General features: G+C 44.1%; 1 protein-coding gene across 2 annotated transcripts in view; it reads right to left on the bottom strand.

The window, feature by feature from the left end:
- Positions 1-15824, bottom strand: part of pccb (propionyl-CoA carboxylase subunit beta) — a 44017-nt gene extending 28193 nt beyond the window's left edge. The window contains exons 1-5 of one of the 2 annotated variants that reach the window (XM_055646183.1): positions 15616-15824; positions 6212-6331; positions 4432-4500; positions 2805-2861; positions 1877-1990 (exon numbers count right to left, since the gene is read on the bottom strand). In XM_055646183.1, the coding sequence (XP_055502158.1) occupies positions 1877-1990; positions 2805-2861; positions 4432-4500; positions 6212-6331; positions 15616-15702 (447 nt within the window). In that variant the 5' untranslated portion in view covers positions 15703-15824. Of the gene's footprint in view, positions 1-1876; positions 1991-2804; positions 2862-4431; positions 4501-6211; positions 6332-14715; positions 14999-15615 lie in introns of those variants that run through there. The other variant, XM_055646182.1, reaches the window with a different exon arrangement.
- Between the last annotated feature and the right edge of the window lie 51 nt (positions 15825-15875).

The following is a 15875-nucleotide window of genomic DNA, read 5'->3' as shown; positions in this document are numbered from 1 at the left end:
AACCCTCCTTGCACAAACCTTCACTGGCAAACAATATCAGATACAGGCTTTGGCATTCCATCACTTCAAGCTTTTCCCTCTTAACAATTGGATGAGAGTGGCAGGCTAACATTATAAATAAGAATTCAATGTAACTACATTTACATCAGCATGTAACTACATTTACATCAGCATCAGGAGACCTGACTCGGCCCTGGAGCTGTGGCGGCAGCAGCAGCAGCAGCGGAGACCTGACTCGGCCCTGGAGCTGTGGCGGCAGCAGCAGCAGCGGAGACCTGACTCGGCAACGGAGCTGTAGCGGCGGCGGAGACCTGACTCGGCCCTGGAGCTGTGGCGGCGGCAGCAGCAGCGGATACCTGACTTGGCCCTGGAGCTGTGGCGGCAGCGGCAGCGGCGGAGACCTGACTCGGCAACGGAGCTGCGGCGGTGGAGACCTGACTCGGCCCTGGAGCTGTGGCGGCAGCAGCGGCAGCGGAGACCTGGCTCGGCACCGGGGCTGTGGCGGTGGCGGCGGGGACCTGACTCGGCAACGGAGCTGCGGCGGCGGAGACCTGACTCGGCCCTGGAGCTGTGGCGGCAGCAGCGGCGGCGGAGACCTGGCTCGGCACCGGGGCTGTGGCGGTGGCGGCGGGGACCTGACTCGGCCCTGGAGCTGTGGCGGCGGCAGCAACAGCAGCGGCGGAGGCCCGACTCGGCCTCGAAGCTGTGGCGGAGGCGGCGGAGACCTGACTCGGCCCCGGGGCTGTGGCGGCGGAGGCCCGACTCGGCCTCTGAGCTGTGGCGAGGCGGCGACCACCCACGGCGTTTGAACCGTCGCCTCGGCGCAGGGGGAGAACAAAGAGGGAAGAGCCAGAGACTTTAAGATTTTGCCTTCCACCACAGTGAGGAGGTGTTTGGTGAACTCACTGTGGTGGATGTTAAATTTGTGTTGACTATGTGTTTTTGTCATTTTTTAAAATTATATGTATGACTGCAGGGAAACAAAATTTCGTTCAGACCGAAAGGTCTGAATGACAATAAACGAATCTAATCTAATCTAATCTAATAAGCATAGATAGGCATTGTACTGTGTTGAAAGCAAACTATCTTATAAAGGGTTGATGCTTCTCGCCTAGATCACAAAAGTGGCATACACATTCAGATGAGCAAAATTCCTTGCTCAAACAAAAATGACACTGTATGCCCCAAGGCTCTATGTTGAAACTTGCAAAATATCCTTACTGAACAAAGCTTGTGCTTTGTACTTAATTGCAACATAAGAAATATAAACTCTAGATTACATTATGAAATGCCTGATGTTACTGGGATCATCATCTGGGAGCAAGTAATCTATGGGTCTGAATAAAAGGCTACTATTTTATTATTGATAGGGCAGACAAAACATCATCTGACTGTGGAAATGTCAGATATGTGACGGCACAGCCTCAAGGCGAGAGGGACGAAGTTTAAAGGAGATGCGCGGTGCATGTTTTCTTTATGTAGAGGATGGTGGGGGCAATTCGATAATAGCATTTAAGAGGTTTTTGGACAAACACATGAACATGCTAGGATTGGAGGCATATGGAAGCAGATAAGAGTTGTTTATTTCGGCATCATGTTAGCACAACCACTGTGGGCCGAAGGGCATGTTCATGTACTCTATGTTCTAATTACTCTTTAGTATTTACAACTGATTTAAGTTTTCATTTGCAGGTAAATAAAGCTGTTGTGCATGGAAAAACAGTAAATAAATCACACGACATTGAAAAGGTTAAAAATATGTCATATTTTTTCACCCTACCCCATCAGCTTCAAGCAAAACCTGATTAAAAACACAAAAACTACATGAAAATTAATGTTCTTGTGTTTGTTTAATTTTACATATTGCAAATCTCACCAGGAAAATATCAGCATAACCAGCCAATGACTCCACACCTTCCTGAATACGTGCTCCTCCAGAGTCATTCAGACCTATTACTGGAGCCCCCACCAAGAGAGCCTGATCCATTATCTAGAAAATAAATTATATTTGATAAATTAATATCCTTAAAATTGATGTTCCAATGATTACATTTTATTTCATCTGGATTTATGTAATCTAGGTAGCAGACCATTTCTGTATATCTTTACTGGTTCAATTTTGTATCGTTTGGGAAACCCCAAGTACATAAAACCTTTCAAAACCCACACAGGAGCTGTAACCATGTGGAACCCATGCTGCAATAGCTGTAACCCATGTAACATGCAGCCTCCATTTGCAGCAAATGAATCAAGGTGGTGGTTAGGACAGGAAGGAATGGCAAAACGGGTATCTAAAGAATGAGACCGAAACAATCATACTCTGCCTTAATTTAACTAAAATGTTAGACCATAGAGCAGTTGCATGTTTTGCTTCAAGTGTTAGTGCTCAGTTTAAAAGATAATGATTTGCATAGCACATCTCGCCTGTAGTCTTCTTCTTTCGTGTCCTTATGCTATATAGTGGCTCGCCACTGCTGTATACATCGTTGCGCTATTGGAAAAGCCTTTGATGTTCACAGATATGACAGTCAGTGCCGGTCTTGAAAAAGACCCGTGTTGGTGACACTGACTAATATTGCGATCTTGAATCTTTGTGAGTCTTTACAGCTAAGGTGTGAGGGTGCTAATAGCACTAAGGTGGTGGTAGAATTAGCAAGTTACATGGAGCATACATGGAACTTGACAGGGGTTGCGATGTGAACGCTTCTACTAAGTAGTTACATGTAGCTTTAGAACATACAGAGTCCTTTCTTGATTAAATGGATTCATTGCAGAATACAACGTCTGGTTGCTTACTGTTTTACCTTACAGATTTTCTGTGCATGAGCTCCTGACAAACTTCCCCCAAAGACTGTAAAGTCCTGCCAAAAAGGAAATAAAATTTTTGCATTGTAAATATAAAGTGGAATATACATCAGTTTCTCATAAAACTGGAGTTACATAGCTTTTAATATTTAATATATCTTGAGGAGCTTTTAAAAGAACTATAGAGAGCCATAGATGCATGATAGTGGCAGGAATAATGAAGCCAACAGCCTTGGTTGCTGAAACCCCAGCGGCCGGTAGCAAGCAATTAAACTTGGAAGTGTGCAATAAGATGGAACTAAAAGAACGCATATTTCCAAATTGTGGGACTGGAACAGGTTAGAGAATGGGAAGGAAAAATCGATCGCAAATTTAAAAAAAAAAAAGGGTAAATGTATATCCTTGGGTAGAAACCACAGAAACACGAAGACGACAAGCTAGGAATCAGAATCAGGGGAGAGTATTACCTCAGGGTACAATACAAAAGACTGTCTGTCCAGAGGTACTTTGGAATAGTTGTGTCTGGAGGCGACAACAGCAAAGGTGTGAGAATCAGCAAGTGAACCTAGGCATGGAAATGTTTCAAAGGGACGGTGGGGGGAGGGGGGGAAAATATGATTTTTGCTGAAGGCAGTCAAGGTCTAAAACTCACCCGAGTACTGGAGTGACCCATTGGGACCCTTCTTTGGACTTGTTTGGGGAGAGGGGGAAGGAAAGCTGAAAGCGAGGAGGAACAGGGGAGTAATGGCAAGTAATAGGTGGTTATAGTTTGGGAGGAGGGGGGAGGGAGATAGGTGCGTGTCTAGTTGGAGGAAAATATTTGGTGGTTACCTACAATTGGAGAATGTAGTGTTCATACTGTTGGGTTGTAAGCTACCCAAGCAGATTACGAGGGGCACTGGTCGTTATATTATATAACCTTGGCAGAAAATAATTCCCTCTCTCTACCTAATAAGCAAAAGAGGCACAAATGCCATTGAAACCCTTGGATTAGGGTCAGGTTGGAGGTATTCCACAAAATATATTTTTGATACTCTCACTTGCAACACCATTTGGCTACATTTGAATGCAAGGTAAAAAGGCAAGATAATGAGTTCAATATCACAATGTTCCAGAAAGGGTAATCGCTTTTATTGCATTTCAAATGCAACTAACAAGAGCATTGATTTTAGTTCTCTTCATTACTATTCTTCAGATCAGGTTTCATGCCTCATTCACTCAAATTAAAAAAGCATAACTTTATCATCATGGTTTGAGTTAATGAAAAGTTTGGCAAACGTCTCCATCTTGGAGATCTGAAAAGTATGGGATGAGAACAATTACACTTTCTTCATGACGTTCAGATAAATTACCAGAAAGGAAGCACCCAAAGAGCTTACCACCAGATTACCAGAATAGAAGAAATGCATTTATTTAGTTTCACAGCCCATTAGCCCACAGCAAATATGCTAGTTTTCCAAAATATACCAAATTATCTGACAGCTAGCCTGCATTTATTTCTAGCATTCTGAACTTGAGGGGAACCAGATCAAATCTACCCTCACGTGTTTTAGCAAGGTGTAGTAGTAGCTCCAAACACTCTTAATCCTTCCAAGAAAAAGATTTAATGTAGATATATATTATTACCTGGCTGAAGACATAAACAAGTCGCCCATTAATTTGGCCCTGACCAGTCACAACGCTGTCACCAGGAAACTGAAAGAGCCATAAATAAGAATGAACCAATAAGTTAGTGAAAAATCTTTTCAAATACTGTAATAACAGGAATGACGTTAGGAGTAGAAACAAAAAACTGCAGATGCTGGTTAAGGCACAAAAGGACACAAAGTGCTGGAGTAACTCAGCAGGTCAGGCAGCATCTCTGGACAGCGTGGTTAGGTGATGTTTTGGGTCGAGATACTTCTTCAGATTCTTGTTCCGGAACTGGGCCTGGAATCCAGGTGAGTTGACGGCCCCAGCCCACGGGCAGCAGGAGTGCATTAAAAGTCGATGGTGGCTGCGGTAGGCAAGGCCTGGAAGAGGTCATAGTAGCAGTGGGGGCCGGGGTGGCGATGGTAGCCCAGCCTGGTGGTGAATGTTGGTAGGTCCAGATTGGGGGTGTCTGGGGTAGGGGTGCGGGCCGAAGGTGATGTTGGTAGCCCGGCCTTCAAGCGGCCAAGAGTTGGTGTCAGCAGCCCGGCCTGCACGCGTCCATGGTGGCAGTACGGGCCGGGGGTGGCATCAGCAGACCAGCCAGAGAGGCCGTGCGATGTCAGCTGCCCGGCTTGGAAGCAGCTGGGAAGGCAGTGTGGGCAGGGGATGGCATTGGCAGCCGAGCCTGGCAGTGAAGGTTACCAGGTCTGGCCTGGAAGTGGCTGGCGTGGTGATCTAGGCCGGAGGGTGGTGTCGGCAGCCTCAGTTACTTCAGCACTTTGTGAGCTTTGTCATTACACAAGTTTTGATCAAAGACATTGCTTATCATTTTCAATACCTGTCAATTTCAATAACCAGCAGTTGTGTTTTTAAAGAGACAGTGGTGTTTGATTACTGTGGGGATGCTCCGTCCACTATAATTGAAATTGGTTATGAAGAGGTCTGAGATAACGAGGGTTTACTGTACAATACAATCCCCCCTCCCACTCCCCCTCAAAGGAAATGCATGTCCGTGTCAGAAAGAGTTAGGCATTACGAACATGGTCAAGTTCCTTTATTGCTGTCCTTTCAGAAATAATCAGCATGTTGATCATGATTATTCATAATTCAAGATGTTTACCCAATTCAGTGAATACACAGATCCATAAACATTCTGATTAGATGGTTGAGTTACAATTTCCTCTCAAGAACATTGCATCATATGGCAGTTGTGATTCACAGAAAGATTTCTTCTGCTTATTTGCTAGCACAACACTTTATAGGGACTATTGTAACACTAAATTTATAAATGCAATTCCATCCTGCACTCAAAAGATGTAACGAAAGAATTCTGTACACCAGGTCAAAATCAAGAAAGTACATAAAACAAATTAAGATGGAAGTAAAACAATTGTGAGTGAAGGTTAGTTTTTCTTCTTCAAATTCCAAGCTTTTACTGGATTATACTCATGCTACGAAAGTCATTTAATCCTCCACCCCCCATCTCCATTTGTTTTAAGGTTGAGGAGAATACCTTTTCTACAGTTGGCCATTTCAATGTCAACCAGCCAGGGAGTACTTCAAACTGACCAGAATATTTGTTCAGAAGTTAACTGGCTCCAAAGAGTTCTGGTCAATTTGAAGGACTCTCTATCTGCGAGACATTGGAATCACCAAATGTTGTAAAGGTATGCTACTCAACCTCAAAACAAAAATGTAATGATGGATCGTTGCTCTTGTAAGGACAACCATTACAAAAATATAACTCATGCCATTTCTACACATCGTACCATACCTTATTGTCTTCTGTGCCCATACCAAAATCTGAGCATCTGTGTTCAACAAACTTGTCATATTCTACAAAGGTGTCAGGGTCCAGGAGCAGCTGGATACGTTCCCTGGCAGTCAGCTTCCCCTAAGTAGAGAGTAAACCACAATTAATGTCATTCGTACAGATTAAATTATATTTTCCTCCCCAGAAACATGAATGGGAAGTGGTAAACGGAAACAAAGAATGAATGCATCCAGTGTATTTTCATAAGAACAGCCAAAGTTTCATGTACACAGTGTACACGCTGTCAAGAATTTGGCACCTATTTCAAAGCAGAAATAAAAAAGTTTATTTATTCTGTGGTGTAGCTGGTAACCATATTTACTTTTTGGTTTTAGAGATACAGCGCGGAAACAGGCCCTTCGACCTACAGAGTCCGTACCAACCAGTGATCCCCGCACACTAACACTATCCTACACACACCAGGGACAATAGTCGAACCCAGATCTCTGGGGCTGTAAAGCAGCAATTCTACCACTGCACCACCATGCCACCCCTGTAGTAACCTTTATTGCATAATCTTTATGGGCACAATCCTGACCTCAGGTGGTGTCTGTGTAATGTTTGCATATTCTGCTTGTAAGCCCCATGGTTTTCTGCTGGCTTGCTTCCAATTTCCTCCCACATCCTGAAGAGATGCTGGTGGTTTTACGGATAATTTTAAATTACCGCACGATGCAGGTAAGAGGCAAAAAAACCCCCAACAAGTTTCAGTGGTAGGCGTGTGAGAGAGAATGGATTACAGGAAAGCAAGGAATGATGGGATTGAACTGCTCGGACCAGCATGAATCAGATGAGCCAAATGGCCTCTTGATTGTAATTATCACAGCACAGAAGTAGTATTTTACACCCATGCTTAATTGGAATACAATGTCAGTTATACGAGACTTTTGCCCAAACAGTCTGTGACCCATAGCGCTATGTTTAAACCCCATAGCGCTGCAGCCGACAGGTTTGTTTAAATTTCCAAGCGCTAAGCCGACAGCGCTCTGTTTAAACCTTTGCACGCTAAACCGGCAGCGCTGTGTGTATCGCTTTGCGTGGCAAGTCTGTAGCGCAGTGTACTGATTTACACGTCAGTCTATGTCTGATAGAGCTTTGTTCCCAAAGAGGGTGGGGCCTCACTCGGATGCAGTCCCTTGCCATAGGTTATAGTTTGAATTTGGGAGCAGCGCTATTGGCCAGGACTTACCGGAGGCAGAGAGAGGTGTGCTGCTGTAAACCGGACCCCACGCATAACAAAACAAGTATTGTTTTTGTTCTCTCTGCCAATAAAACAGATTTGCCTTTTCCTGTTCTACTAGTCAAATCCTTGAACCTGTTCCCTTGCAACAATGTCACATCGATGAAATAAATTAATGAGACAAGAAGACATTATTTTTACCTAGAAAGTGGTGAATCAGAGTTCATGAGGGCTGTAGAGGCTCAATTAGATTATACTCAGGAACCAGCTCATGAGCCACCTCTCTGAACTTCCTGTGGGAATCAGTGAGCGTCTCACGACCATCCTTCTAGTTCTTGCCAGCAACCAGATGGCAACAGTTGAGTGCCTATGCCCCACTGAAGAGGATGTAAAAGAGACCTTCTACGCCTACTTGGACGAGACACTGTTTAAAATCCCCAGGGAGGATAAGTCTCCTAGGAGACTTCAACGCCAGGGTCGGCCGGGACCAACACCTCTGGAAGGGTACCATAGGAAAGGAAGGCATCGGGAACATCAACTCCAATGGAGCTCTGCTTCTCAGCAAATGTGCTCAGCACGAAACTCGTCATCACTAACACCCTCTTTCACCAGAAAAACAAACTAAAGGCATCTTGGAGACACCCACGCTCCAAACAGTGGCATCTCATTGATTCATGTCATTGTGAACATCACAAGGGCCATGATCGATACAGATGACTGCTGGACAGATCATCGCCTCATCCGCTCCATGATGTCCATCAATCTCAAGAAGAAGAGGAGGATTCAAACAAAGCAGATCCAGCCAAGGCTGAACCTTGAAAGCCTGGAGGAAACTGCCACCCAGCAGCGATTTCTGGCTTCTCTTGGGGAAAGCCTCCAACAGGAATATCCTGATGATATTGAAGGGCACTGGAGATGATTCAAATCCACTGTCCTTGATACCTGTAAAAACATCCTTGGGTGCAAGTCCAGAAAACACTAGGACTGGTTTGACGAGAATGACACAGAGATAGAACAGCTCATCTCCAAGACAAGGAAAGCCTTTTGTGCCTGGCAAAATGATGTAACCTGCAACTCTAAAAGAGCAGCTCACTCCAGAGTCAAGGCGGACGCCCAGAGAACCTTTTGGTGGACAGATAAGGCTCTGGAAATCCAGAGACTGGAAGACATCTGCAGACCCACAAGTAGACGACCCTTTAGAGAGGGCAGTCATACTCGTTTCGAGTGACTGCTGATGACTCATGACAGAATGTCAGGTTTCTTAGATATTAAGGAATCAAGGTTTGTGAGATTAGGGCAGGAAAGAGTAGAAAGATCTGCTTCAATCTTGAGGAATGAGGGGCCTACTCCTGCTTCGGTTTCTTATGCTCCAACATTTTTGAAGAGTCTTCCTTCAGTTTTTCAAAATAAATAAAACACTAAAATGACAATGTATTAGTTATCAAGAAGCAGAAATATACAAAATTAAAATTCTATTGTATAGTTAAATGTACGAGATATTTATTTGACTGGAGGTTTAATTCTATAAGAGCAATGTTTTAGTTTAGTTTATTATTGTTACGTATATCGAGGCACAGCGAGAAGCTTTTGTTTGCGTGCTATCCTGTAAAAAAAAAAGACTCTACATGATTACAATCAAGCCGTCCACAGTGCAGATAAAGGATACAACATTTAGGGCAAGATAAAGTCAGATTAAATATAGTTGCCTCCAAAGAGGTAGATGAGAGGTCAGGATTGCACTCTAGCTGATGAGAGGACAGTTTAGTTGCCTGATAACATTAGGGAAGAAACTGTTGCTGAATCGGGTGGTGTTCATCTTCACATTACAGTACCTCTTGCCTGATGGAAGAGGGGAGGAGGAGGAGTGACTGGGGTGAGACCGGTCCTTGATTATGCTGGCGGCCTTGCCTGAAGTGGAGATGGAGTCAATGGAAGGGAGATTAGTTTGCTCGATGGTCTGGCCTATGTTCACAGCACTCTGCAATTATTTGCAGTGTTGGATGGAGCTGATCCCAAACCAAGCTGGGATGCATCCCGATAAAAATGCAAACCTGCAGCTGAATAATAAAGCTCCAGAAAATGGTGAACCAAAAGTCTCACTAAGTCACCTGCACCCAAAGATTTATTCGATTGAATTTTTTATTTTTTTAATTTATGTCATGCACAAATAATACATTCCAAAAAGAATTACTTCTACATTGTCTGTAATCAATTGAACAAAAAAAACCAAGAACAAGAATTAACAAAGATGCTAAATTATATAATAGTAATTTTTAACCAGAATTTATTATTCTTAAAATGCGATCACAACAATGGCAAACAGCATTTGTTGCTATTAGAATCGAGGATTTTTAAATACATGGTCAGGTCTTGGTTCCATTCCAGAGAACTATTCATACTATAACTCAAACAGTTTGCACAATTGCTGCCTGACCCACGGAGTTCCTCCAACACTATGTTATACAATGGATATGCATACTCGGGTGTTTGCAGGTTTGCAGCACACGGGATCTTTCAAAGTGACTGCAGTAGATCTCTCGAATTTTTCTCAATTTGCTGCTTACCACTGCATCAGAAGAGGTGATCCATGAACTTTATATTTCAGCTACGAAACGGGTGTCACCCCTTGCCATTAAGATTACCCACTATTTCTGTCTTCGGACATGTGCAGAAAGCTACAAATTGTATTTGTATGCCACTGAAGGAATCCCATTAATGATCCAGTTCTTTTCATCAACAAGAAACATTTCCAATACCTATATTATTAGGTGGGCATGGATCATGAACAATGCCATGCTGCCACAAAGAACACAGGTCACCTTCACCCTCAAGTGGACTGAACTGCTAGACATATTCAGTAACCAAGTCAGCCTCAACAGATACATGCTGGGGGACTGTGGTTACTCTGGACTACCTTGGTTACTCAGGACTACCTTGATTACTCACTTTAGTGCAACTTGGAATCATAATAATCAAGTAGATATAATGAAAAACACACAATGACCAGAATTGTTGTTGAAAACAAAAACACCATTGGTCTTCCAAAATGAGAAGCCGCTGCTTACATCAGTTCCAGGATACCCTGCAGAATTCACAGGGTGGTTTTATGCTGCTTGATCTAGCCAATCAAAGACAGAGTGCAAGCGAGATCCAGAGCCAAAGGTCATGATACAGAGCCTAATGAAAAGCAAGTGAAAGACCAGTAATTAGGACTTTCAGCATGTCCCCATTGCCTTGTTTCCCAGATCACATGATAATGCATGTATGAGATGAGACTTCTCAGTTTATTTCTAACAACGAACCCACAACATTATAGCCCGTAGTGCAGCTCCAATGATCGTCTGCATAAATCTTGGATTACATCAGAGCACACCAATGATCAGGCAGAGGTACCCAAACAACACATCACACTCTCACACACTGTTTTGTATGCTACCAGCATGTTCAGTTCAGTTTAGTTTATTGTCACGTGTACCAATCTACAGTGAAAAGCTTTTGTTGTGTGCTAACCAGTCAGTGGAAAGTTAATACATGGTTACAATCAAGCCATTCACAAAGTCGCCTGGGTTGGGCACCATCAAGCCCGCCAACAGGACATTAATAAATTAATTTATCATCCAAATTTCTGAAGAGTAGAGTACAGACTTTTGAATGCATTACAAGCCCAGAGAGGAAATAAGAAATTGTCAGATAATTGCAAGAGGAATACATTGATACAGCAATCAGGAACCAAGAAAATAATAAATAAATCCCCCTAAAGCAGAGGGAGTGATGAGTTCTAGGTCCTGGAGTTTGAAGATTATGGGATTACGGTGTTGAACATGGAGCTATAGTCAATAAATAGCAGTCTGAGTAAGGGTTTCGACCCGAAACATCACCTATTCCTTCCCTCCAGAGATGCTGCCTGTCCCACTGAGTTACTCCAGCATTTTGTGTCCATCTTTAGAAAAAGCTGTCAGCTTTTTAAAAAAAAATGCAATTAAAAAAAAAATCTCATTTGTAAGATGTCAAGTCCTGAAATTGTGAATTTTTTAATCCTTCTGTTAGTTGTGACTGGTTCACAGCTAAAGAACTTTGAGCCACAAGGATATGCACAAGGTGAACTAATTAACCCTTGAATTATTGCATTTGCATCAAAAGTTTACTTGCCCAATCATAAATGAGTGAACTTAACATGTTTTTGCTTTATTGATTCTTTTAGGCCAATGGTTATTACATTACACATTAAAATTATACCCACTGACTCCCATGGCTATCTGGACTACACTTCTTCCCACCCTGCTTCCTGTAAGGACTCCATCCCCTACTCCCAATTCCTCCATCTACGCCGCATCTGCTCCACGGATGAGGCGTTCCACACCAGGACATCTGAAATGTCCTCATTATTCAGGGAACGGGGGTTCCCCTCCTCCACCATAAATGAGGCTCGCACCAGGGTCTCTTCCATACCCCGCAACACTGCTCTCTCTCCCCATCCCCCCACTCGCAACAAGGGCCGAGTCCCCCTAGTCCTCACCTTTCACCCCACCAGCCGTCACATACAAAAAGTAATCCTCCGTCAGTTTCGCCACCTCCAACGTGACCCCACCACTCGCCACATCTTCCCATCTCCCCCCATGTCTGCCTTCCGCAAAGACCGCTCCCTCCATAACTCCCTTGTCAATTCTTCCCTTCCCTCTCGTACCACCCCCTCCACGGGCACTTTACCTTGCAACCGCAAGAGATGCAACACTTGTCCCTTTACCTCCCCCCTCGACTCCGTTCAAGGACCCAAGCAATCGTTCCAGGTGCGACAGAGGTTTACCTGCATCTCTTCCAACCTCATCTATTGCGTCCGCTGCTCTAGATGTCAGCAGATCTATATCGGTGAGACCAAGCGGAGGTTGGGCGATCGTTTCGCCGAACACCTCAGCTCGGTCCGCAATAACCAAGTTGACCTCCTGGTGGCTCAGCACATCAACTCCCCCTACCATTCCGTCTCCGACCTCTCTGTCCTGGGTCTCCTCCATGGCCACAGCGAGCAGCACCGGAAATTGGAGGAACAGCACCTCATATTCCGTTTGGGGAGTCTGCATCCTGGGGGCATGAACATCGAATTCTCCCAATTTTGTTAGTCCTTGCTGTCTCCTCCCCTTCCTCAGTCCCCCTGCTGTCTCCTCCCATCCCCCAGCCTTCGGGCTCCTCCTCCTTTTTCCTTTCTTGTCCCCGCCCACCCCCAGTTTGAAGAAGGGTTTTGGCCCGTAACGTTGCCTATTTCCTTCGCTCCATAGATGCTGCTGCACCCGCTGAGTTTCTCCAGCTTTTTTGTGTACCTTCGATTCTCCAGCATCTGCAGTTCCTTCTTAAACACATTAAAATTGATTTGCAGCCAATAATAAAAAGGAAGCTAATTCATTTTGACAAAACCAAAGCAAGCAATTTAAATGATAAAAAGCAGGAAGTACTCATCTGTTATGAGTGTAAAAGAGTTGATGTTTCAAATCCATAGCCTTTTAGAAGCACATCTGACCTTTAGACGAAAGGTCAGCAACCTGGAACATCAACTGTTCCACTCTTCACATAAGGTGCCGAGCACTTCCAGAGTTTTCTGCTTTTATTTGAGGATTTCTAGCATTAGTAGATGTTTCCCCGTTACAGAAACAATCTAAAGGAAACAGTATTTCAAAAAATAAACCAGGTGTTGAATTAGAGACCATGCTATGGAAACAATGGAAGCAAGGAGTTATATTTTGTTTCTATTTAATGATTGCGGTAATGTTAATACCTACTTTATCTCAGACATACAAATTTTTGATACCAGAACATAGTTTTTCTGGATTTATGATAAGATGGGTGATAGCTCATGAATATGACAGGAGAGACTGCAGAACTGGAATCATGTGGAAAAAACAAGGTGCTGGCGGAATTCAATAGGTCAAACAACATCTGTGGAGGGAGTAGGCGGACGACATTTCAGGTCAGTATCCATCTTCAGAGTAGGGAGGGAGCATTCTGAAAATTACGAATGGGTTCACCATTGTACTAATAATGTTACCGACAAAAATCCAGAACTGAGAAAATAATTTTTTTAAAAGAGCAAATTCCTCTACAGCATGGTAACAAATGTGTGCACTTCTAGTTATTACCCATCAGTTTTTTACATCACAAAATAATGAAAAAAGATGAGTAAATGCTAAGGTACACAAAATTGCTGGATAAACTCAGCGAGTGCAGCAGCATCTATGGGGCGAAGAAAAAAGGCGACGTTTCGGGCCGAAACCCTTCATTTCTCCAGTGAGGCATATACATTGACATTTACTTGTCACTAGTTAAGACTCAATAGTTATTTGTTTTTTTTTTCCCCTCAAACAACTGGCCATTAAACATCCATCAAAAAAATAGTATCTAAAACCAGTTATCTGGCATAATACTAAGAAAAATGCTATTTTTACACCGGAGCCTTGTAAATACCATCTGGAAATTTGAACTCCTTCACGTTATCATCGGTTTCATGCCCGTCCTTAAGAAACAATGTTTTACACTTTTTAAAACATGTAGATCTTATACATAAAATGAGTCTCCAATAAATTGTCAGAGTCTCCAATGAATACGTAACGATCGCCTAATGACCCAATGTTGACGAAATTCGCAAATTCAAGATATATTTTAACACTAATGAGAATAAACACAGGAACGTTAATAAAATCTGGCAATACACCATTATGTGTTCATCATTAACGTGCTGAGAAATTAAATTATGTGTTTAAAAGTGAAGTTGCAAAATTCCGATGAAGGTTGATCGGCAGGAAACGTACAAGGACACAAAGTGCTGGAATAACTCAGCAGGTCAGGCGGCATCCCCGGAGAACAAGGGTAGGTGACGTTTCGGGTGGAGTCACGGTCATCAAACGTTATATTTTCGTGCTCCACAGATGCTGCCTGACTTGCTGACTATTTCTGGCGTTATTTTTGTTATTTGGAAGTCTCACATAATTGTTACAAAGATGCCTTTAAGCAGCACCACCAAATATCACCCCAGGAAAATGTAAGCGATCGTCGCACTACCCAGCAAATGACACTGATAACACAAGTGACAAATGTCATAAATTAATGCCTCCCAGTCTGGCACCAGAAGGGGTACCTACTAGACCAAGGACATATCGAAAATAAACAGGTTACACAGAAAAGCTGGAGAAATAGCGGGTCGAAAATAAACAGAACGTTTAGAAAAGGAAGGTAATAATTAAACATATGCCAGAGTCGCCGTAAAGGCGTTTTGTAAATACAGACGATGTCTCAAACATACCCTCTTGTGTTGGGCATCTATCCTGTGTTGACCTCCTCCTAGCATCGCCCTTTGAGACTTCCTCTCGATTCTCTCCTGCACGGTCAAGTTGCCGACTGAGTACCATTGCTTCGGCTCCTTGGCAACTCTAACGGTCGCAGAAAGAGACGTGTATTTGCTCACCCGCAGCACACGGGTGAGCGAGCGGGAACAACACAACACTGACAGTCCAGCCGCCATGATCCCGAATAATGATCGAGCTTTGCGCGAACCAGGCTGCTCAGCCCGCGGTCCACCCTGGATGATCGACGGCCGGAGTAACCAATCGGCTTCGGGAAATGCTACGCCGGCGCAGCTTTCGACCAATCATGTAGGAGGGGGTGGGTTCGATCACGTCGACATGGTTGGCGGATCGAGCAGACGCAATGGAAACCAGGATCTTTGATGGAAACGGCTAAAATTAATGCGGTGCGACTGCTGGGAGTTGTAGTTCGCAGTAAACAGGCGCGATGATGTCGTCCGCCATGATGGAGCGAGTGAAGAACTACAAATCCCAGCAGAACCCGCGGGGAGCCCCAGCCCCGTTCACGAAGGACCTCCACCGACGCTATTGTCATTGGCTAAAGGACGGTGCGCAGCCACCCAACCCCCCCTATAAAAAGGAAGTCACCCGCCCGTCTGCTCAGACACGCACCACGCAAAAAGCAATGCGAACGCAGACAAGGAGAAATGCTTTCAAATCAAGGGTTTCACGAGGGCCAAAGTTGGCAAATAAAAAAAACTTCAATCGATGATATTTATTTTGCATGCGTCTTCATAAAAAGAAAGGATATTAATGTCATGGGGGGCGGGGGAAAATCAACGTGTGTTTTTTTTCGCAAGGATGAAACGGATCAGGCATTGGGAAAGGCGCTTCGTTACCTTCTTTTTTCTTCCAGTCACGTGACCGGCGTTCGAGCTCTTTCCGTTTTTTTTTCCTCTCTTTTTAAAACCGAACGTTTCCACCATTTGAAACAAAAATCTGGTCGCCCCTCGCGCTCCTCCTCCGAACCCGGGCAGCGTTTAAACAGGGGGCGGGCTGTAACCGTCAGCGGGCAGTCCGCGGTGGGAAGGAAGGCAGGAGAGCCGCCGCGGGGTGAGGGTAATGGTGGCCATGTCGGGGCGGGTTGCGAGGGACTGAG

This window comes from Leucoraja erinacea, chromosome 14 (genome assembly GCF_028641065.1).
Source record: "Leucoraja erinacea ecotype New England chromosome 14, Leri_hhj_1, whole genome shotgun sequence".
NCBI lineage: Eukaryota > Metazoa > Chordata > Chondrichthyes > Rajiformes > Rajidae > Leucoraja > Leucoraja erinaceus.
The sequence above is the reverse complement of the archived record's forward strand: the minus strand, read 5'-3'. Positions and strand labels throughout refer to the sequence as shown.